The sequence below is a fragment of the Doryrhamphus excisus genome, linkage group LG4, assembly GCF_037039965.1.
Source record: "Doryrhamphus excisus strain RoL-2023G ecotype Guam linkage group LG4, RoL_Dexc_Guam_v1.1, whole genome shotgun sequence".
NCBI lineage: Eukaryota > Metazoa > Chordata > Actinopteri > Syngnathiformes > Syngnathidae > Doryrhamphus > Doryrhamphus excisus.
In genome coordinates this window covers 19,287,009-19,310,239 of record NC_136360.1, presented here as the reverse complement: position 1 = coordinate 19,310,239, position 23,231 = coordinate 19,287,009, and the positions used below count along the sequence as shown (strand labels likewise).

Here is a 23,231-nt window from a genome sequence, read left to right as displayed (position 1 = left end):
AACCAATTAAGTGCAAGGAGATGTGTAAGAAGTTATTTCACATCAGAAATGATTTAAAATAATTTTAAAAAGTCTTCCGAAAATAAGCAGAAAATATTGCGGCCAATATGGTAATTTCATTTTCATTTACAAATAGCAAGAAACCGCATTTAATTAGTACAAAATGCATTTTCTGCTGTATTGAGTGTGTAAATAAGAGAATAAGGGTGTACTCACACAAGGCCATTCACATCATCATAGAATTGGCTTCAATTATGTCTCATCACTTCTGCTGTTTTACTACAATTTGCCTCTGTGGAGTATTTCCAGTCTCTTTTGAGTGATGATGTTTGTACTGGAGTGAGAGGAGTGATTCCATGAATGAAATGAGTGTGAATGTAGTCCAGGGTGAGCGAGATTAATGATTTATTTTATATTTGACTCCTATGATGACCTACCCATCCTGACCTACTATTAAGTTTTCCAGTCCAGTGAGCTCACGCATGCTGTGTTTAAAGTGAAGTGGACTCATGTATGGTAGGACTAGCCTCATGTGAAGAGCACAAACAAGCAAGGGATAACAAACAGTGGTGTCCTTGTGTCATCTGGGAAGAAGTGTTTGTTTTTTGCATTCACAGCTGGAATTTCCGCCTGCAGGCATCCATTTCATGGCGCTGGAAACACAAGAAAAACATGACTGAACGTGGCGATAGCAGGACCAAAGCACAGCTTTTTTTTTTTTTTAGGAGTGGCGTTTTTTTTTCCTGAGAAAAAATTCTGAACTGGGTGTGTTTGGAGAAAATGTCATGTTGCTTTGTTGCCCTGCGTGGAATGCATGAAAAGATCACCTTCAGGACCCACTCGTACTCTCCAAACTTTGAATCAAAGGTGCCTTTCTGCAGAGAGCGAAGCTTGAGGGTGAAGCGAGGTCCCAGCTCCTGAATGCCGACCTTCTTCTCGTTCTTGAAGATGTACCTTCACGCATGCAAATGACATATGGTAATCCGAGCTGTTGTGCTGATGTGACCCCGGGCCAGCAAAGGTCTCACCTGTGGAATCGGAAGAAGATGAAGTCTCTCTGGTTGTGGAAGGTGGCCACCTGCCGACCCACAAACTGCGGGTTCTGAGGGAAGAGAGCTGCAAAGAGTCGGCCCACACTGTGGCCCAAACGTGTGCTGAAGTTGTTGAGAATCACTTCTGGAAAATGCTCAGTGGGCTCCTTGCCTCGCCTCTGTGAAGACAAAGCAGCAGGATGGTGTTGAGATGAGTGCAGCAGTAAACCCAGGCGGGGTGGCTCCTCTCTGGCCATCATTCATCAGCTCACAGCAGGGGACAATCGAGACATGTTTTTAACTTCATGGCTTATTAACAGTCTTTCAAAAATAAATACATGAAAAATAGATGTTGAATAATTTATTTCCGCACCTTCCCAACACACCACAATCCACTGATTTATCATAATCATACATCAATCATTTTTCTTACTTACTTTCATCTCCTTGCGTAGTCGAACGCTGCTGACCTTGAAGTGTGCGGTTGGACCTTCAGGCAGGTGACAAAGAACCATCCCATCTTAAGACTTGTTAAGAAAGACCACGTTCATGACGAAGGAACCGCATGCCAGCCAACAACATCTACAGGAAACCCACCAAGTGTAGCAGAGTGACGATTCATTCATTTTCTACCTTATCCTCACGAGGGTCGCGGGGGTGCTGGAGTCTATCCCAGTTGTCTTCAGGCGAGAGGCAGGGTACACCCTAGACTGGTCGGCAGCCAATCACAGGGCACATATAGACAAACAACCATTCACACTCACATTCATACCTATGGACAATTTGGAGTCGCTAATTAACCTAGCATGTTTTTGGAATGTGGGAGGAAACCGGAGTACTCGGAGAAAACCCACGCATGCACGGGAAGAACATGCAAACTCCACACAGAGAAGGCCGAGGGTGGGATTGAGCTCAGGCCTCCTAGCTGTGAGGTCTGTGCGCTAATCACTTGACCACCGTGCAGCCACAGAGATGTATTTAAAAAAAAAATGTAATTAAAAACAGAGAGAGATTTTTGACTAAAATTTGTATCAAAAACCGGGGGAATACGAGTACCAGAGTTCGAGTGTGCAGGATGTGGAAAGAAGGCATCTGTCATCCTGGATCATATAGGGAAATATATTATATTGTACGAAGGGCATGTATCTACAGGAAAGTGCAGAGTGCAAAGACTGATGAAATACTTTTTCTGGTCACAACCTGGCTGGTAAATACTCATTCTTATGAGCACAATCTAAAAATGATTATACGGTGTAGTGTGTGTATGCTAAATAGTTACCTGAATGGAAGCGGTCGCCATTTTTTTCTTCGCTTCAAACGATCCTCCACCGCTGCCTTGTCTTCAGCAAAAGGTGGCTTGGCAGGTCCACAAGTATTTTGTAAAGAGGGAGGTTCTCCCTTTGCCCTCCAGCCATTGGAGCATTGCTGAAGCCGGATGAACCTCCAACATACACCACTCATTTTCTACCGCTTATCCTCAAAAGGGTTGCGGGGGGTGCTGGAGTCTATCCCAGCTGTCTTTGGGCGAGAGGCAGGGTACACCCTGGACTGGTCGGCAGCCAATCACAGGGCACATAGTATAGACAAACAACCATTCACACTCACATTCATACCTATGGACAATTTGGAGTCGCCAATTAACCAAGCATGTTTTTGGAATGTGGGAGGAAACCGGATGCATGCAGAGAACATGCAAACTCCACACAGAGATGTCTGAGGGTGGAATTGAACGCTGGTCTACTAGCTGTGAAGTCTGCGCGCTAACCACTCGACTGCCATGCAGCCGAGCTTGTGACTCTCGTCCACTGTTTAGCTTGATGGCTTCCACTCATAGCAAGTGAACAAAGAAAGAAGGGGACCAGTCAGCAGACTCGAAATGGAAGGAGAAAGCGTTGGCGGGCTGTCAACCCTCTGAATGAGGTATACAAAGACGGGAAATAATGTACTTTGAGGCAACCAACCAGTCACAGACGCGGACCTCAAATCTGAAACTGGTAAAATACAACAAAATGTGTACAGGACAACAGTAAAGCATATTCAAAGCTGAAAATGTGTGCCAGGAACAAACTATGCTACTACTAAACTACTACTACATGTTAGCAGGTCTGGAATTAGATATTTACGACACAGTAGAGGATACTGGGCATTCTGCGGTCCTCGTTGATGACAATCAGGTATGTAAAGTTCCTGGCGACACATTGGGGAATGATCCTCTTCAGCGCCAAGCCACGTCTGTAGTAGACGTGGGCATCTGGTATGACCGTGGCCAGTTGCTCGCAGAACTTCACCGTCCTCTACAGGAAACACACACAAGCACCCTGAAGCATCTTCAAGGAGAAGGAACCCGAAGGACAAACAGGCGCTCACCCCTCTGGGTCTGTCCGACGTTGTGATGAGAACTTTGGGGCTTGTTAGCCCGTTGAAGTAGGCGGAAAATTCATCTGTTGCTTCATCAAATGCGATCTGAACACATGATCACAAAATTAATTAATCTACCATGATGCATCACAAATGAGGATGGCTGGATAAACACCACAGAACCTCTTCATCGTGTGGGTCCACCGTCGTCTCATCGTAGACTCTCTGGTTCTCTATCGTCTTGGGGACTTGTTTTGGCGGCGCCTAGATCAGGAACAGAGGGAATAAAACATAACTTTACCAGCTTTACTTTGAAGCAACAAAAATATCTTAGGAGTCACTTGGGACCTAAAGTCCTCTTTTTAGAGTGCTTAGCCGGAAGAATCTGATATGTGGCATGTGTTTTTTTTATTATGGGTGTCAGTTTTGAAATTAATTCATTAATTAATTTAATCACCATTTGCATCTATGTCTGAAACATGGCAAATTTGACTGTATTTTATGAACAGAAAAATAAATGACAAAGGGATTTCTGCCTTCATAACAGTGAGGCGTGTTTGCCCTGGTTCACATGCGTTAATTATACTTAATAATAACAAATATCTGATATTATAAGAAGAAACTCACCTTGTCACCGAGAGCTTTTTGCTCTCTTTTCCTCTTTTTCTTCAGCTCCATCTTTTGCTGGAAAAAAAAACACACACGCACACACACGGTATGATTTACACTGACTTAGGTTAAGGGTTAAGCTAATGAAACAGTAAATAAGTATTTTGATTACATTTAATTGGTAATAACACCGTATTACCACTTTCACACTTTCAGTGTCGAACATGTAAATGTCATGTTTGCCTATCTATAACACTTATTGTGATAATGATAATTACTAGTTTACCTTTCTTTTCTCCTGTTTTAGTTTCATAAACATGAGATGTCTTCGCTGTTTATTCTTGATTTCGGACACACTGAATGTTGGAGGGAAAGCGACGGGGGCCTCCTTCATCTCTTCTTTCGCTCCGACGTCGCGAACCCCCATGTCGCCTGCCTTCTCCTCACTCTTCTTGTTTGCGTTTTTATTCTTCTTTTTCTTACTTTTGCCGCCTGTTGAGACAGGGACTTCTGTGATCTCCATCTTGCCCTGGATGTGTGTTTTACGAAGAGGACTGCTTCACGTGCTTGGTAGCCGTTTCCGCTTCTTACTGTGTTCACATCCGGGTCACACAGTTAGGACGCGCGACCCCTACTGGTGAAGAGGTGTTAAACGTGGGCGGTGAACGCTTTCACACAAGTACATAACAGTAAAAGTGTTATAAAAAAGAAGATAATAGCACTGTATTAATTTGATAATCACCTTATTTACGTTTTATTTACGTTTTTTGTCGTATTTATGTAATGCAAGCATACACAGCATAAACGCGACCCTAGTGAGGATAAGCGGCATAGAATATAAATGAATGGATGAATGTCATGCAAGGAAACATGGATTTTATGGTTGTGTAAATATTCATATTGTATATGAATACAGAGTTTATATTGGTTGTAGCTGTAACGCCATGGTCGAAAGGCGGGCTTCACTCCGGAATACTATGACTCAAACTCACATTCATGTTTTTGGAATGTGGAGAAAATAATAAATATAATATGGAAACATATTTCCCCTTAAAAGATTCAAATTAGTAGTCAATTCTAATATTTCATCACCATTAAACACATATTGCCCATAGTTAACTCATAATTACATTGAAAAAAATATTTTTTTATAATAAGAATGAAACGAAATCTCTGTGGTAAACGATTTAATGTGCATCTAAATACAGATAAGCTTAGAAATATATTTAAAAACGGAATTTAATACGATTAAACGATTACATTTGATGATGACATGACTCTTATATTATAAAATATAGACGCCAATTGAATAAAAGTGTCAGTCTTCCAGTAAAGTGAAAAAGAGCCAAGAAAATACAGTTGGAATAGGTGCAGATTCTGGAAGGAGTCCCCAATCAGTAAAAAAAGGAAGACAAATTTGCATAATAATTTTTCTAATCATTTTTATATAATATTCCTACAATTTACATAATTATTTTTGTTATTTATTTAATAGTTTATTTCTGAAAAACAAACCCACCCTGGGCCGCACTCTGGACACACGTCGAATGAATTTAATCATATTGAAGCAGTTGAGTTCAAAATGGCATGTAGCACTTGGCTACAACCAAAAGGTTATTTTTAATATAAAAAAAAAGATTCCATTTGGATTCAGCAACCAATGTACCAGTCACACCACCCCCCGCCACGCCACATTTGGGTCTTCACCCTAATCAGGTCTGCCAAGCATGCCACCTGGTCCTTGTGAGCCCATGACACACACCGCTTGGAGTGGTCTTACAGAGAGTAGAAGGGGGCGGCTGCCGGGAGGCAAATCCTCTTGATGTGACTCAGGACCAGTTAGAGGGCAGTTTGTGGTTTTGTCTCTGCCAGGACTTCACCATCAGGCTTGTGTTGAGGATCTGAGCCACCCAGCCTGAGTAGATGTCTGGATGGGGGCCGGTCAGAAGTTAGTATTTATATTTTGTATCGTTATAGTTTGTATAGCAGCATATACAGTATTCACTAACCAAAACTATTTTACTAAGAAAAGAAAACCCCTCACCATCCACAAAACGCTCAGATTTGGCAAAAGTGAAGAACATCTCTCCCTGCAGGGTGAAGAGCTGCTCCATGTTCTTATCGGACTGCGCCACAGGCTGCTTGCCAGCACATAAGTGGGCCAGCTCAGGCAGCTTGATGGCGAACGCAGGCGGCACGGAGCAGTTGAAGAAGCGTGGGAAAAGATGCCGGGCTGCCGTTGGGCAAAGCGCACAAGCCGAAAGAAGACACACCACGACACATCATGTAGATCAAACAAAATATGAAGACATTAAAACACACATATTTCATATCACATGCAGTCGTCTCTCGCTACATCATGGTTAGGAGACCCGGGTTTAATTCCACCCTCGGTAATCTCTGTGTGGAGTTTGCATGTTCTCCCTGTGCATGTGTGGGTTTTCTCCGAGTACTCCGGTTTCCTCCCACATTCCAAAAACATGCTAGGTTAATTGGCGACTCCAAATTGTCCATAGGTATTAATGTGAGTGTGAATGGTTGTTTGTCTATATGTGCCTTGTGATTGGCTGGCCACCAGTCCAGGGTGTACCCCGCCCTCGCCCAAAGACAGCTGGGATAGGCTACAGCACCCCCACAACAGTATCACTTGGATACTGTGAACATCCAGCAGCAACACAACATTTTGGCATGACTACTATTTTGATGAAAAATATACTGAACCAGGGCTGCACAGCGGCGGTTGGTTAGCACACAGGCTTCACAACTAGGAGGCCCGAGTTCAATTCCATCCTCGGCCTTCTCTGTGTGGAGTTTGCACGTTCTCCCCGTGCATGCATGGGTTTTCTCCGGGTACGCCGGTTTCCTCCCACATTCCAAAAACATGCTATGTTAATTAGCGACTCCAAATTGTCCATAGGTATGAATGTGAGTGTGAATGGTTGTTTGTCTATATGTGCCCTGTGATTGGCTGGCGACCAGTCCAGGGTGTACCTTGCCTCTCGCCCGAAGACAGCTGGGATAGACTCCAGCACCCCCCGCAACCCTTGTGAGGATAAGCGGTAGAAAATTAATGAATGAATGAATGAATGGTTGAATATGATCTATTGTTACTAAAACTATATGCATATGTAAGCAAATTGTGCATATTTGTGGCCTGCATGAAACATTTTCAAGCATAAAAATGACTAAAAGATGTGATATGGAGTGTAATACAATATTTGTGACTTGTTAGCTGAGTGCTAGGAGCAGGTTTGGCAGTGTAGAGTGGTCGACAGCAGCTCCTGTGTGAATGTAACTGCATGTTCTGGGCTTGTATGCTGCCAATGCTTCATCTTATTTAAGTCTACGGTGGCTTATATAACAGTGACTATAGGGGTGTTATTTTATGTCTAGAAGGGCTCTTATATGTCAATATGTAATGTTAAAAATTGTATTTAGAAGGTCAGAAAGGGTTTTTGATGCTTCTACTTTGAAAATATTTCATATATTATATACATATTAATCTTACTATATATAATATAAATATTTCAAATATTTTTTAATATTAAATCAAAAATAGCAAAAATTCACTTACCGGGGTCATGTCTGGAACCAATTAACCGCCATGACTGGAATAGAGGTAAAGTGAACAGAGTTCAAGTATGTGTGCGTGTGGTTATATAACAAGTGTTCTCAAACATGGCGGATGAGCATGCAGGTGAAGAGTTGTGTTCTGTAAATATGTACACAACAAGTCATACTGTTTGGAAAGGGTTCACTCACTAATACGGAGAAAGTGTTGATAGTGGATGCTCACACACAGAGTCTGGCCATTGACTTTCCCAGAAGACGGGTACAGGTAACCCTTCTCTGGGAAGGAAGGGAAACGGGGAATGCTGTGGGAGAGCCAGAAGCCTTGGGAAGTGTCAAATGGCAGTACTCCTGTTGGAAACATGAAAAAAAAGCCAAGTTGGAATGTACACACAGAAGCACGCATAACAAACACAGACATCCAAGCGCACATGGAGCAAAGTCAACAGAGGTTATGAAAAGGATGTTTTTGGCCCTGTTGTGTCCTTGGGAACAAATTTATATTGATCCATCAGCAGCAATGAAAAGCTGTGCTGGAAAAATGGTGCGTTTTATGACAGTTTCCATCTGACTGTAATGATACATTCCTGATATTTACACTTTGCACTGTCGGGACATTTTTACAACTTTTGTTCATATGTGAATGGAGCTCAACAGTACTTTGAAAGACAAAGTAATGTATTATTTCACATATTTTGCTGCTTATAGCCCTTGCCAAATTTACTATTAAATTTCCTCCATTCACCTTTTCTGTTGTTTTTAAGTCTTAAAAAAGAGCGGCACGGCGTTCGAGTGGTTACCGTGCAGACCTAACAGCGAGGAGACCCGAGTTTGTAGATTGGACTTAAAACTGGATGCTGTTGCGAGTTAGGAGAGAAGGGGAGGCTTCTGGAGCTGAATCTAATCTATTAAGAGTCACTTTTATTGCAAATGTTGATCTGAAATCATAGGAAGGAGGTCAATGAGCGAAGCACGTGTTATAAAAATACAGTAAAGTCTCGTTATATCGATATTGTCGGGAGTCGGAAAAAATATCAATATAACCGGACTGTCGATATATCCGATCCTGCGCCGAACTGCATTAAAAGTGGGCAATAATGCACTCGACATTGTTCTATAGTATAGAACAATGTCGAGCAGCTTAAATCAATCTTTGCTTAAGGATTTCAATACCAAAAAAGAACACGGCGAACAGCTGCTTCCAGTCAACTTTATTTTTCACACTTCCACCACCAGAGCACAGCACACACACCGATTCCCGCACTTCCTGGTTCACAGGTCATGCTCAACCCGCCTGCCTGCAACAGAAGAACCAACTGCGTTCGTGGTTTCTCTCGTGTGTATAGAATCTATACACACGAGAGAAACCACGAACGCCAGCATGTACATATGAAAAACAGTGATTATTGCAAGCGATAAAAAGATATCTGAATAAAACACAATTAAATACATGTATTTGTACGCTTGTGTCTTCGTTGGAATAGGTGTGTATGCTATGTCAGTTGGTTCTTCTGTTGCAGGCATGTGTTTGGCCAGCTATGTGGGGCGGGTTGAGCATACCTGTGAACGAGGAAGTGCGGGAATCGGTGTGTGTGCTGTGCTCTGGTGGTGGAAGTGTGAAAAATAAAGTTGACTGGAAGCAGCCGTTCACCGTGTTCTTTTTTGGTACTGAAATCCTTAAGCAAAGATTGATTTAAGCTGCTTTTGTATCGATATAAGCAGACCAGCTGGCGGGAGATGAAAAGGGCATCGTAGTAACCGGATTATCATAATAACCGGGTATCGGAACTAATTATATCATAAAAGACTAGAAATTTGCCGGGAAATGAAAATAGTATCGTAATAAGCAGTACTTCGATATAACCAATATCGATATAACGAGACTTTACTGTATTATTGTCCCATATTATAGCCACTAGGGCTGCACGTCGGTTCAGTGGTTAGCGCGCAGACCTCACAGTTAGGAAACCCGAGTTCAATCCCACCCTCGGCCATCTCTGTGCGGACTTTGCATGTTCTCCCTGTGCATGCGTGGGTTTTCTCCAGGTACTCCGGTTTCCTCCCACATTCCAAAAACATGCTAGGTTAATTGGCGACACCAAATTGTCTATAGGTATGAATGTGAGTGTGAATGGTTGTTTGTCTATATTTGCCCTGTGATTGGCTGGCGACCACCTCGCCTCTAGCCCGAAGACAGCTGGGATAAGCTCCAGCACCCCCACAACCCTTGTGAGTATAAGCGGTAAAAAATTAATGAATGAATAAATGATAAAAGAGTAAGCTGTTTGTATGAGAAGATTCCCTTTAGGTTGTTCTGGTCACACCTCGGATAAGATAAACAGGTCCTTCTGATTGCTAATAGATTAGTAAAGTTTCCCAGGTCTATACCAAGTGGAATAAACCATTAAGGAGGAACGCGGCTATAAGTAGTTGGCTGGGTACAATTTATATAAGGTTACTCCATTGTGCTTAGTCTGGATGTCGCGGTACTTACGCCGTGAAAACCTGGGTGAGTTTCCTTCAACCGCTTCAGGAAACATTCATTCATTCATTCATTTTCTACCGCTTTTTCCTCATGAGGGTCGCGGGGGGTGCTGGAGCCTATCCCAGCTGTCTTTGGGCGAGAGGCGGGGTACACCCTGGACTGGTCGCCAGCCAATCACAAGGCACTTCAGTAAACAATTTATTGCAAAGAAGCATTATGGTGAAATTTCTTGGCAAATAATTTAGTGGTTGCTAAACTACTGGTAAAACTGGTATAACGCTTCGCTGTAAAGCTGATCCAGGGGGTTTCCGATCGCCCCTTGAGTGATGTTAACCATGAATTTGCTCAGTTGCCAGGTGCCGACCGCTGCGTTCAGGTACATGTAGTCCACCCAACTGCCGTCCTCACCAATCTTGTATTTGGGCAGCTTTTATATGATGAACCTGCATCAGATTCAATGGTGAGTTCATTGTACAACAACAACAACAACAACAACAACAACAACAAATAGAATCACCCAGTAATCTACAGTATTCAGTCAGGCTATTACTGTCAACTCACCAGTCGACAGGCTCCCCGGCTTCATTCCTACAGGACACAGCAGCATCACACACAGCCAAGCGTTGAGTTTGGTGTAGGTTACAGCTGCAACTGTAGTCCATTTTAGGGATTATTGTGCCTGATACATCATTCAATGCTGCATTAAAAGCCTGTTATTTCAACAATCAAGTCTGGATGGTGCTTGTGTGTCTCACTCAACATCACAGGAACATTACAGGCACCTAGTGACCAGTGTACAATACTACATATCATCGGAACATCTTTAAATGCGTCTTCTGAATGCCTTATATTTATATTTTATGGTACTTCATTTTATGTTTGAAAATGCTTAGTTCAGGCAAAAAATATGTAACTTTTTTTTTTACTAGTAATGGCTCATATTCGGTATTTAATGCATATTTTTACTTAACAGTCAAATTATGAATTTAACTGAATAAATACTGAGGAGACTTTGCAGGTAAACAGTGTTTGGAAAGTAAAGAAGATCTACAAAAAATACAAGGGATGAAATGCGCCTACACACGGTATTAATCTTTTGCATGACATAAGTGAAGTGTGAGTGCCGTATGTTGGAGGTTCATCCGGGTTCAGCAATGCTCCAATGGCTGGAGGGCAAAGGGAGAACCTCCCTCTTTACAAAATACGTGTGGACCTGCCAAGCCACCTTTTGCTGAAGACAAGGCAGTGGTGGAGGATCGTTTGAAGCGAAGAAAAAATGGCGACCGCTTCCATTCAGGTAACTATTTAGCATACACACACTACAGCGTATAATCATTTTTAGATTGTGCTCATAAGAATGAGTATTTACCAGCCAGGTTGTGACCAGAAAAAGTATTTAATCAGTCTTTGCATTCTGCACTTTCCTGTAGATACATGCCCTACGTACAATATAATATATGTCCCTATATGATCCAGGATGACAGATGCCGTCTTTCCACATCCTGCACACTCGAACTCTGGTACTAGCATGCCCCGGTTTTTGATACAAATTTTAGTCAAAAATCTTTCTCTTTTTTTAATTACATTTTTGTTTAAATACATCTCTGTGGCTGCACGGCGGGGACAAGTGGTTAGCGCACAGACCTCACAGCTAGGAGACCTGAGCTCAATCCCACCCTCGGCCTTCTCTGTGTGGAGTTTGCATGTTCTTCCCGTGCATGCGTGGGTTTTCTCCGAGTACTCCGGTTTCCTCCCACATTCCAAAAACATGCTAGGTTAATTAGCGACTCCAAATTGTCCATAGGTATGAATGTGAGTGTGAATGGTTGTTTGTCTATATGAGTGATAGGTGATAGGCTGGCGACCAGTCCAGGGTGTACCCCGCCTCTCGCCTGAAGACAGCTGGGATAGGCTCCAGCACCCTCCACGACCCTCGTGAGGATAAGCAGTAGAAAATGAATGAATTTTTGGAGTTAAACCCTGTATTGACTTTCTAAAAATATATTTTTTTTACATTAGAGCCTTCTAAACATGATACAACACCCCTATAGTCACCCAGTATTTTACCCAATATAGTAGACATGATGAGCAATACCGTTAGCATTGACAACGTTCTGTGCTGTAGTATCTGCAACGAAATGTGGGTCTATCGCTTAAATAGGTTTTCGAACATTTCCGTTTTCATCTGACCCTTTGGAACCAATTAATAACAGAAAACACCATCAAGTTAGCTATTTGCAAAAGAAGTGATGGATAGTGGGCAGAACTTTAAGATGCGTAATGAAGCCTGATTTTTTTTGTGTGTGTTTTTTTTTTTTTCAACGCTGTCCTGCAAGAAGTGATGGGTGTAAGTACGGGCTTTTTTACCTACACGCTGTCACCTTCAAAAGCAAGTCAACAAGTGAGGGAGATGATATATTGTTTTCCTAAACAGGCTCAAGGGGCTGCTAGAACATCATTCAAAAGTCCACATTTGAAAACAATAGTTGTATTGTTTGTGTTTCTGGACTCCAAAATGCTGTTGTCATGTCAATGAAATGACACCGGTTTTAACCCACCTTCCTCCTCTGTATTTTCTGGATTCAGTTTTCTATGAAAATGTTTTTCAAAAATACAGTATGTCTAGGTTTTCTGTGAAATTTTTTGCCAAAAAATTAATTTTTGCCCCCCAAAAATCTAGTTGTTCCGATGAAAATTTTTGACAAAAATATGCTTCGGTTTTCCATGGATTTCTTTTTGATAAAAACTTCGACCAAAAATGTGTATTGGTGTTCACCGGATCCAGTTTTCAATCAACAGTTTTGCCAAAAATACGCCCAATTTAATTGGATTCGGGTTTTAATTAAAATGAATGTCAAAAATATGTCTCGGTTAGCAAACAGCAAAGCCCTCCACATTGGTGACTCAGTTTGTGCGAGTTGGGACACGTTTGCCCTGCACTGATTGGGGTTCAAGCACATTGCGCATTTCAGTTTTGGTAAATTTCGGTTTCTGTTGGTTCCACTGTATATGTGACAGCTACGCACTACATCAGTTAAGGATAAATAACTTGCTGCCAGTTGGCATACAATGGGAGGGTCTTATCTTTTTCCTTACTTCAATGCAGGCGATTAACTTGTTTTAAAATGTTATGATGACTGAATATACAGTATGCCTTCAAGATATAGAGATGAAAAAATTTGCAAGGTGGAATAACCGGTTTTGTCTCCTGATGGCAGAATACTGAATTTGTGCAAACCAACTACGGCAAGAACAACGTGAAGTTGTTGTGCATCAGGAGAGAGGGGATCCACCACAGCATCATCGAGCTCAAGGCCGACGTGGAGCTCACGCTCAGGTCCCGCAAAGACTACTTAACCGGAGACAACTCTGACATCATCCCCACGGACACCATCAAGAACACTGTACACGCATTGGCCAAGCTCAAGGGGGTGGGTAGCGCCACACAAAAACAACAACAGCCTCGACTCAGGGGTCGTTAAACTCCTGAATAGGACAAGTTACAAAAATATTGGTGCAATACCTTGTTAACAACGTCATAACGTGTTATGTCTAACGCACCGTCTACCGCTTTGTTTTGTGCTCAGGTAAAAACGATTGAGCTGTTCTGTTTGGATCTTTGTCATCATTTCCTGAGCTCTTTCAACCATGTGCTGAGGGTCAAGGTGTACATGGAGGAGGTGCCATGGAGAAGGCTGGAGAAGGTACATACACAAATATACATTATTATTTATGTTTTTCTTTTATTACAAAGGTTAACTTGTCTCTTTTGTCCCAATAACCTTTGAACTTTTTCCCATGGCTATGTCAAGTGAAATTCTGGTCTTGGAGACTGCAGACGTTTAAGACCTAAATATGCCTCAGGCACTTATTAAACACTTAAAAGTATAAAATGTATCATAAACCAGCATAATAAATCAGAGCCACTGGGTAGCCAGTGACAACACACAACAATGGTGCATTCAAGGACAGATGACAAAGTGCGGAATCTCAATGCTTGAGGAAATCAGTGAATCATACATACGTATATGGTGTACACTTTACCTGTATTATCACACATTTATACATTACTACCAAATTATGGTAAGTGAGATGCGTTTTATGAAAAAAATCCCAAAACAAAAAACTGTTTATTCAGAAAAAAAATCCACCATAATTCCACAAATACGCAAGATCTGCTGCACTGTATTGACCTGAATACAGTAATCCCTCATTTATCACGGTTAATTAGTTGCGGACCTGACCAACATACACTACCGCTCAAAAGTTTGGGATCACTTGAAAATGTCTTTGTTTTCCAAAGAAAAACACATTTCATGCATTTCACAAACATTTTTTTCCATTTCACAAACAATGAAAATGAATGAGATGATTTTCAAAGAAGGATGTACATTTTTGCATAGAGGCCTACTATCAACAACTGTCAGTCCTCTGCATCAATCTCCTGGTATGGCTGCTAATCCACGTACATCATTTTATAAGGCTAATAGATGATTAGAAAAGCCATCTAAAAAGCTAAACTAAAACTAAAATCTCTTACCATGCTGTTAACTACTCCCTTCAGAGAGCAGCACAAACTGGGTTAACAAGGACAGAAAAACAATGCACAACTGTGCAAGAAGACAAATATCTGAGAGTGTGTAGTTTAAGACAAAGACGCCTCACAGGTCGTCACCTGGCAGCTGCACTAAATAGTAGCCGTCAAACACCAGTGTCAGTATCAACAGACACAAATTCCTGTATTTGTGACTATTGGTGACCGCAAACCAACATTCTTTCTTAATTTATATATTATTAAAAATATAACTCTTAACCCCCAACATCCCTGCCACTCATCTCCCCTAATTATTTAGTCTACTATCTATGGTAATTAGAGGGGAAAAGTGACTATAGGGTTGTTATTTCATAGAAAGGCTCTAGAAGGCTCTAATGTTAAAACAAGTGTTTTAGAAGGTGGCAAACAGATTTTTCTAAGCTCTGACTACAAAAATATTCAATTTATAAGTACGAAATCATACTTGGCAAAAATCAACTTACCGATTACTGTACTTGATTACTGTCTTGATAAATGTGCAGCAATCTGATCATTCTGTCTTCTTTCAGAATGGGGTTGATCACGCCCACGCCTTCATTTACAGCCCAGAGGCTTTACGCTTCTGCGATGTGGAACAGCATGTCAAAAGTACCGCACTCGTCAACTTTACCGTATCTTGTCGTATTTCACATTAGTGGGAGTATTTCTGAAGAATGGCCGCCTCGCTGTCACCCTCCTCAGGTACCCCGGTGATCCACAGTGGACTCAAGAACATGAAGGTGTTGAAAACCACTCAGTCTGGTTTTGTGGGTTTTTTCCGTGACCGCTTCACAACACTGCAAGAGGCCAGAGACAGGCTTTTCTGTACCACCATCTATGCCAGGTGGCGCTACAACAAGAGTCAAGATGTCAGCTATGATTCTGCGTGGTAATGTGATAAAAATATATATTTCCAGTGTGAAGCCATGAAAAAACTGCAATCATTTATCTCATCTGTCCTGATAGGAAATGCATCAAAGATAGCATTGTTGAGAAGTTTGCAGGGCCGTACGACCGTGGAGAGTTCTCACCCTCTGTGCAGAAGACCCTCTATGATACACAAGTTCTGGTCCTGGATAGGGTTCCTGAGGTAGGTACTGTCAATGCACCTTGGCATGCCAACTCTGTACAGTAAATGGCATGGTAACTTTGCTTCTTGGTAATGGTAATATTTCATTTTAACATGCATCAGATTACAATTGAGTGCATCACATAATCAGTTCACAGGTCCACATGTCCAAAAGGAGTAGGAAGAAGCAAAGCTTATTAAATCCTACCCCTCCATCTGGTACTTTTACAATCAGTAACTGTTATATTTGTTCACTTCCTGCTTTCCTAATATAGTTTAAGTTTTTTTTTGTCATGTACCAAAGTACGAGGTGATATGACCATACAATGACATAATGGGTACCATAGTAAGTGTCAATATAGTGATATATATATAGCACATCATGACTGGTTCAAGACTCTTCATCCTTGTATTTAGCAAACATCAACTGCTTGTATTGTTTCTTGAATTGGCTCATTGTTGTGCATTGTTTGATTTCCTTACTCAATCCATTCCATAGTTTGATTCCACATACTGAAATGCTATGGCTTTTTAATGCAGTCCTACCATATAAGTGTTTCAAATGTAGTTCTTCCTTGAGATCTCTCTTGTAGAGAAGTATTGGATGACATTTTTAGCTAATTGGTTATTTTTAGCCTTATGCATTATTTTAGCTGTTTGAAGATTAACTATATCAGCAAGTTTAAGTATTTGTGATTTTAGAAATAAGGAGTTAGTATGTTCTCTATAGGCGGAATTATTAATTATCCTTACTGACCTTTTTTGCAGTACATTTAGCGAGTGACGATTGCTTTTATAGTTATTAACCCATATTTCCACACAATAAGTAAGATATGGTAGCACCAGAAAGCACATCACACGTCATACGCAACTGGTCTGCCAGAGAACAGGAACATATAGAACAATGGTGACATTGAGGTGTCTGGGGAGCTGTAATAAAGATCAGGAGTCCTGACCTTCAATGGTCCTCTGTCATAGTGACAAAACATGGAAACATTGACAATGATAAAGGGGCTATGCATTTTGCAGGCACTGACAATTCATATGGCATATGAGTGAAGTGCTTTGGGAGAGATCTTGTATGAGATATTTTGCAGGTGAACCAGGTGTTGTGCTGAATCGTCCAAATTGATTTTTGCTAAAAGAACCAAGAGTGTTGAGAAAGTTTCAGCAAATGAGCCAAAGCAATTGATAAGGATCTTGCATATTTTGGTGGTACTGAGTAGTAATATAACTAATGAATTAGCTTAGTGAGGGAAAGCAGCATAAAGTATAAAACATATTCTTGGGCCGTAAATGGCCCTCGAGCCATAGAATCATTACCTTTCTTCTTAGTTGACGTGTGCACGTTTTCCCCAGGTAGATGAAATCGAGATCGTCATGCCCAACCAGCACTACTTTACCATCGACATGATAAAAATGGGCCTGGAAAACAAAGACGAGGCAAGTTCTGTATACGGTACCGTGCATGAAGTGGTCTGGGCGTGACATTGTTTGTTTACCTGACTTGTTCTGCCTTATCGTCACAGGTTCTTCTCCCGCTCGACAATCCATCCGGAAACATTGCAGGGACAGTGCGCAGGAAACCACAAGCCAAGCTCTGAAACCATCTGCACGTACAACAAAAGAAAAGCTGATAAGATGAAAAATATACTGTGTTTTTATTTTATATATATATACAGTATGGTATTCGAAGCACCAATAAACTGGTGTTGTTCTTTGGTGAGAAAAGAGCACCATTTATTGCAAGTCTTTGATTGAAATAGCCAAAATCCAGTGTTGCACAAGTACATCAATCAAAAGTCATTCTCTCTCTCTCTCTCTCTCTCTCTCTCTCTCTCTCTCTCTCTCTCTCTCACACACACACAGACACACATTATGAAGCACCACAGGTAGGGACAGCATAATTACACACATTTATACTTCAGAGAAAATTCCTTTTGTGTGTGTGGGAAAACTTAACACTTCATGAATTAAAAGAACAAAAATTAGAATTGAATTGCGGTTGGACACAGGAAGCAGAAATGAAATTCCAATTTATAATGTTGGTGCAATAAAGATGAAGTATGAGGAGAATAAAGTCACAATATTTAGAGAAAAATGGCATCAAGTAGAAATATAAAAATATTAAATATCAAATTTTTAAAAACAAATAATTTAATTTGGTCACTTTAGTAGTTGAAATATTGAAGAATTTTTTTTTGAATGTCATAAAATTATAAGAAACAAAAGAAAAGAATAAGTTGCGGTTTTATAAAAATCCGGTTAGGTGAAAGTTAGAATATTACAATAATCGAGACAGAATATTCTGAGAAAAAAAAGAATATTACAAAACAAAAATGTACAAGAATGTTGAAATATTTGTACAAAAAAATGCTTTGCCACCGATAACACATAGTTTATTTTATATTATATATATATATGAAATATAAAAAACATATATGTTAAAAAATTGTAAAGGTGACACTCGCATACTTTCCTATTTCACTATGGCTGGAAAAAGTTTACTGCTTTACAGTATAATCCATACAAGACTGTATTATTATCAATAACAGCATTTCCATTAAACAGATCATTTTATTTTGATGTATTAATATTACAATTATGGAAGAGGACAAAGTGCCAGAAGAGTATTCAAAACTGAGCCAATTTGTGTGTTATTTTTTGATATTTTTAGTATTTAAGCCAAACACTGATAAATTATTTCTAACTTGCAATGAATTTAATTCCACTTCCTGTAATTACAATTCCATTTTAAATTTGCACCAGCCTGTAGTGCGCACACATACGTTATTTGGGTTTTCACCATGTACATGTACACCATCATACATACTAATACTTTTAAAAACATCACTACTTCATGAACTTATTTTACACACACACTTCTGGAATACCATTACTGACAAGTTTCCTTGTCTTAAATAAAAGATGAGAAATGAAAACTAAAATACAATTTCAAGCAGCAGGAGTAAGAAGAGCTGAAAGGGTAAACAGCTGAGTGGACCCCGTGTGCCACCCATGTTTTAGTGGGTCCACGTGTGTAAAAACAAATTCAAACCGATCCTTTCTTAAGGTGCCGTGTGGATGGAGGGTGGAGTCTCTGTGAACACTCAGCAGGGTGTTGATTGTCACTGAGGAGGGGTGGGGCGGGGGGAGCAGCGGGCTGCCTGATGGCGTGCTAACAGGCGTTGCTCTTCAGGTGCTGGGTCTGCAGCGGCTTCACGTGATACTCGTAGATCTTCAGTGCCGGGCCCAGCTTTATTGACAGGCCCGTCAAGACGTCATTACGCGTCATCAGGAGTAGGGACTTGCCATCGATTTCCTGTCAGGAGGAAGGAGATTTTTATTGTGATTGGACACCACAAGAAATAATTTATTTATTTTTTTAAAGACAAAGGGGCGCCAAGTCCAACCTGGTCTTGGAACGCTGTGGCTTGCTCCTCGAACCCCGTCGCTTTAAAATAATTGACCACATCGGCAACCGCCCAGTTGGCGGGGTCTGGAAGCTGACCGTTCTCCACTGGACTGTGGACAAAGACTACCATGATTACATTTAAGATCACTGCATAGGTACAGTATATTCATACAGTCATCTACAGCACTGTGTAAAAGTCTTATGCTTTTACATGCAGAAAACATTTGATAAACATGTGATAAAGATATGATAAATGTACATCAATGATGAATGGCAGGGATACATGAACATTTAAGGTTACTTTTACCGTCATTGAAGACGTGATTCTTGATGGGATTCTTGATTCCCAAAGAATCAACCACGTGGCTGCGTGACACCGCAAAGCCATAACCTTCCTGTTTTTCCAATAGTGTTTTTCTCTCCTGAAGAACCCAAAATGGAGTTTCAAGTGTCAGTGTTTTGATAAAGAAGATGAGAAACACCACTGAATTCAACAAATAACTGGTAACAAAACAGGAAGGTGACGTCTGTTTTCAAGCGTCAACCGCTGATGACATCATAGACAGTCTTGTTGCCATTTTTTTAACTTTGCAAGCTCGCTAGAAGCTAAGGATGTTTTGTGATTTAAAAACATAGCACAGTTGGACTCACGCAGTATATTAATCACACAACAATTGTACACTAACTGAAGAATGTATGCAAACCAAGGCAATATTTTGCTGTACATTTTCGATGTCAGCTGAAAAACACGCTAATTGCTGTATATATATATTTACATAAAAAAATGTAATAACATTTTTTTTTTTACATAAAAACCTCACCACACCTCTCTGTTACATAGCTCCCCACAGTCTGCCACTCTTTAATAACTGTACTCTGACAGCAGTGCAATTCCAACACCATATACAGTATATATCTCCAACTCACAAACACGTCTCTAGTCAGCTCATCCTGGGAACGACACTTCCTCCCTGTCACTAGATGACCGCGCAATGCTTTCAGGGACAATGGGAACATCACAAATACTTTCTTATTATGTGCAGTCTAAATAAACAGAAAGACAAAGACAAACAATACGCAGATATTATGACTTTCTAATTGTGGAAGTATAATTACTTTCAATAAAATAAAAATTTACATATTTCAGATATAGTTGCAAATGGTGATTAATCCTGATTAATTCATTTGAAAACTGTGATTAATCTGATTAAAATATGTAATAATTTGACTACCCTAATAATAATAATAATAATAATAATACATTTTATTTAAAAGCGCCTTTCAGGACACCCAAGGTCACTGTACAGGAGATAAAAACACCAATATAAAATACAAGATAAAAGGCATCTGCTACTCCTAAAAGTTACCTGGTACTTTCTGAAGTAAGTACATGACCCAGCACCCGATACAAGGAAATACGGTTAAGTCTAAAAAAATCATTCACTCATTAATTTTCCATGCACAAGTGTTATTTTCTTTTACATATTGGGTAAAATGATTGTAAAGGTGACTATAGGGATGTTATTCCATGTCTGGAAGGCTCTAATAATGTGAAAAAGCGTACTTAGAATGCCGTAAACAAAAACTACAAAAATATTTAATTTATAAATGCTGAATCCTACTTCACAGAAATAAACAAAATTATAATAAAAAACAATAAAATAATTAATTCATTTTCTATACCGCTTATCCTCACTTGGGTCACAGGGCTATGGTGGAGCCTGTCCCAGCTGACTTTGGGTACACCCTAGAGTAGAGTGGGGGCCAGCCAATGGCAGGGCACATATAGACAAACAATCATTCACACTATGATTTAAAAAAAATATCAAAAAAAAAAAAAAGTTGAATGGTGGCCCAAGAGTTTTGCACTTTGTACTGAGCCTTTTGCACGCACATCATTTTCAGTCTCCAGTAATAGATTATGACACTACCTTTTGGTGTCCGTGGAACCATTCGCCTTGTCTTCCATGACGGCTGCAACAACACAAACAAAAGATCCATGACTTTTGACATGTGGTTATGACATTTAGCAATCTGTCAACTCATTCCCCTTTATTTATTTTACTGGCAAAACTATCTACAAACTATTAACTCTACTATCACACATTTAACCTCTTCTTTAGTTATTAAACAGAAACGCCATCAGTTCTCAGCATGTAAAGAACATCTACACATCCGGTTGGCCTATTTTTTCGTAATCTGAGTCATTCGTGTATCTATTATGGCTCCTAAACATCAGACAACACAATTCCTACAACGCATCTGCAATATATGTCACCCCCCCTCTTTATGTGAAACATGACTATACATGTTTCCTTTTCCTGTGCATTTGACAGAGAGACAAAAAAGCCAGCATGTGGGAGCTAATAATGCACGTATGGGGACACATTTTATTTCGACTCTAAAGCCCCAAACCACGCTACAGCGACATTGTTATTGTAGCAGCTAACACCAACAACTATTTTTCTGGCGTGGTGACGCAGAGCCTCACGCCACTTCCGGAAGGTAGGGGGCCCACTAGTTGGACTGTGTTGTGATAGCATGTGCTCTGTGCTCCGTGTGTCACTATGTGACACTTGTCCGTCTGGTCCAGCTGGTCTGGGGTGTTTTTTTCCAGTTGATTTTGGGTAGGTGGAAAAAAGTTTATATCAGTGCAGGGTTTGCTAGCACTAACAATTCAGCCTTGGTGGCGATGCAATCTTTTATACCAAACAGACAAAGGCTTTCTATGCCACTATTGATAACGGAAGTGGCGTTAGCCACTAATAAATAACCCAATATATTAAGGTAAGATGAGATATGCCTTTATTCGTCCCTCAGTGGGGAAATTTGCATTGCACAGCCGCAAGAGTACAGAATCAGTTAAGCAGTACAAAATACACAATATAGAAAAATAAACAATATAAACAACCCAAGTATTAACATATTACATATATGAAGTATGCTTATAGACATTTATGTTTATGCAGTTCAAAAATAACCACAACAGCAAGGGCTGTAGTAAAAAATCTGCGAAGAGGAATTTACGTCGCTCACGTGCATGTGCAGAACCAATATGTTCCGCTTCTTCTGACTCCTTTTCAGACATGTTGTATTGTGTAAATGTAAACATGCAATATACTTTATGTGTGTCCCAGATAAACTACATCATTATCACACATTCTCTCTCACCTATAAACAAGCCAGAGTGTATATTCTTCAATATAGCAATGATACTTACAGTCTGTAACGCTGCAGTTAATTTTCATCAGATGCTTTTAGTTGTCCTGTCGAGTTGAAAGAATGGTTGTCAGCTTTAACGTCATCCTTCCTCTCGGAGTCTGGCAGCTGCTAGATAAGAATGAGCTGTTAAGAGGAGAAATGTGAGGGGAAAGAGAGGCAAACAGCAACCTGTGCAGGAAGACTTGGGAGAGGAGGGATGGTCAGTCAAACAAAGCTGCTACTCTTGCGATAAAAGACAACGGAACTGTGAAAAATGACGCCCCTAAACTCTCATTTCGCAGCTATAGCTCCATTAAACATAGCATAATCGCGTCAACACAATTTCGTGCACGTTACCTTAACTTTAACCGTAGAACACAATGTAGCTCAAATGAGCTCAAAAGTCACAAGAAATAGTCGCTCATATGAAAGAATGGAGCTGCCTTTTCGTATTTATCAAGCTAACATGGACAGTTAGCTGGCTTTGCTAATACAAAATCGAAGACATTTTAAAATTTTGTTTTACTTTTTTTTCTTTAAATAGGGGTTGGTCAAAGTTAAACACTTACGTGTGGCGGCAAAAAGTTTCCGGGTCCCCGTGGTGTTTTATCAGCGAAATATGAGGTTATTCATTTGATAAAATCAAAAATTAATCAAAGCCAACTAGCTCCTTAGCGTCATAGCTTCCTTCGCATACGTCACTAGAGGATCATGGGAAACGTAGTTCGGACCCTTCAAGTGGCTGTGGTGCTTTGCCTGCTATTCAAAATGAAAATATAAATGCTAATGTTACAAAAATTATCTGTGGATATAAAGAGAAAAACAAAATGAAGACTGATACTATGCAACTAAACTAACAAAATTAATGTTAATATTTAACAAATATAAATAAGTGCTGATATTAAAAAATACACAATAAA

At 40.3% G+C, this 23,231-nt stretch overlaps 4 protein-coding genes across 6 annotated transcripts; 1 reads left to right on the top strand and 3 right to left on the bottom strand.

The window, feature by feature from the left end:
- Positions 1 to 397: 397 nt before the first annotated feature.
- Positions 398 to 4,654, bottom strand: rpf1 (ribosome production factor 1 homolog). The gene is made up of 9 exons (XM_058072924.2): positions 4,285 to 4,654; positions 4,017 to 4,073; positions 3,573 to 3,653; positions 3,399 to 3,494; positions 3,172 to 3,325; positions 1,469 to 1,551; positions 1,029 to 1,210; positions 828 to 954; positions 398 to 653 (listed from the first exon to the last, which is right to left on the bottom strand). The coding sequence occupies exons 1-9, from the start codon at positions 4,519 to 4,521 to the stop codon at positions 612 to 614; spliced, it is 1,059 nt and encodes a 352-aa protein (XP_057928907.2). The 5' UTR covers positions 4,522 to 4,654; the 3' UTR covers positions 398 to 611.
- Positions 4,655 to 4,851: 197 nt separating this feature from the next.
- On the bottom strand, positions 4,852 to 7,621 carry dnase2b (deoxyribonuclease II beta; the record flags this gene model as incomplete). Its single annotated transcript, XM_078789929.1, is given in 4 exon segments — positions 4,852 to 5,833; positions 5,836 to 5,925; positions 6,043 to 6,231; positions 7,573 to 7,621. Coding segments are annotated over 4 exon segments (513 nt in total), but the record flags the coding sequence as incomplete, so codon positions are not given.
- Positions 7,622 to 11,185: 3,564 nt separating this feature from the next.
- On the top strand, positions 11,186 to 17,438 carry uox (urate oxidase). The gene is made up of 8 exons (XM_078790341.1): positions 11,186 to 11,350; positions 13,272 to 13,484; positions 13,641 to 13,757; positions 15,157 to 15,235; positions 15,329 to 15,515; positions 15,593 to 15,720; positions 17,059 to 17,138; positions 17,225 to 17,438. The coding sequence occupies exons 1-8, from the start codon at positions 11,330 to 11,332 to the stop codon at positions 17,297 to 17,299; spliced, it is 900 nt and encodes a 299-aa protein (XP_078646467.1). The 5' UTR covers positions 11,186 to 11,329; the 3' UTR covers positions 17,300 to 17,438.
- An 814-nt stretch (positions 17,439 to 18,252) lies between these two features.
- On the bottom strand, positions 18,253 to 23,101 carry samd13 (sterile alpha motif domain containing 13). Of its 3 annotated transcripts, none has more exons than XM_058072253.2 (5): positions 22,881 to 23,101; positions 22,331 to 22,440; positions 21,042 to 21,084; positions 19,109 to 19,220; positions 18,253 to 19,017 (listed from the first exon to the last, which is right to left on the bottom strand). In XM_058072253.2, the coding sequence occupies exons 2-5, from the start codon at positions 22,356 to 22,358 to the stop codon at positions 18,874 to 18,876; spliced, it is 327 nt and encodes a 108-aa protein (XP_057928236.2). In that variant the 5' UTR covers positions 22,359 to 22,440; positions 22,881 to 23,101; the 3' UTR covers positions 18,253 to 18,873. The 3 variants fall into 3 exon arrangements, with proteins under 3 accessions (XP_057928236.2, XP_057928237.2, XP_057928238.2); XM_058072254.2 differs by having other exon boundaries at positions 22,331 to 22,437; XM_058072255.2 differs by lacking the exon at positions 22,881 to 23,101 and adding an exon at positions 22,501 to 22,774 and having other exon boundaries at positions 22,331 to 22,437.
- Positions 23,102 to 23,231: the final 130 nt, after the last annotated feature.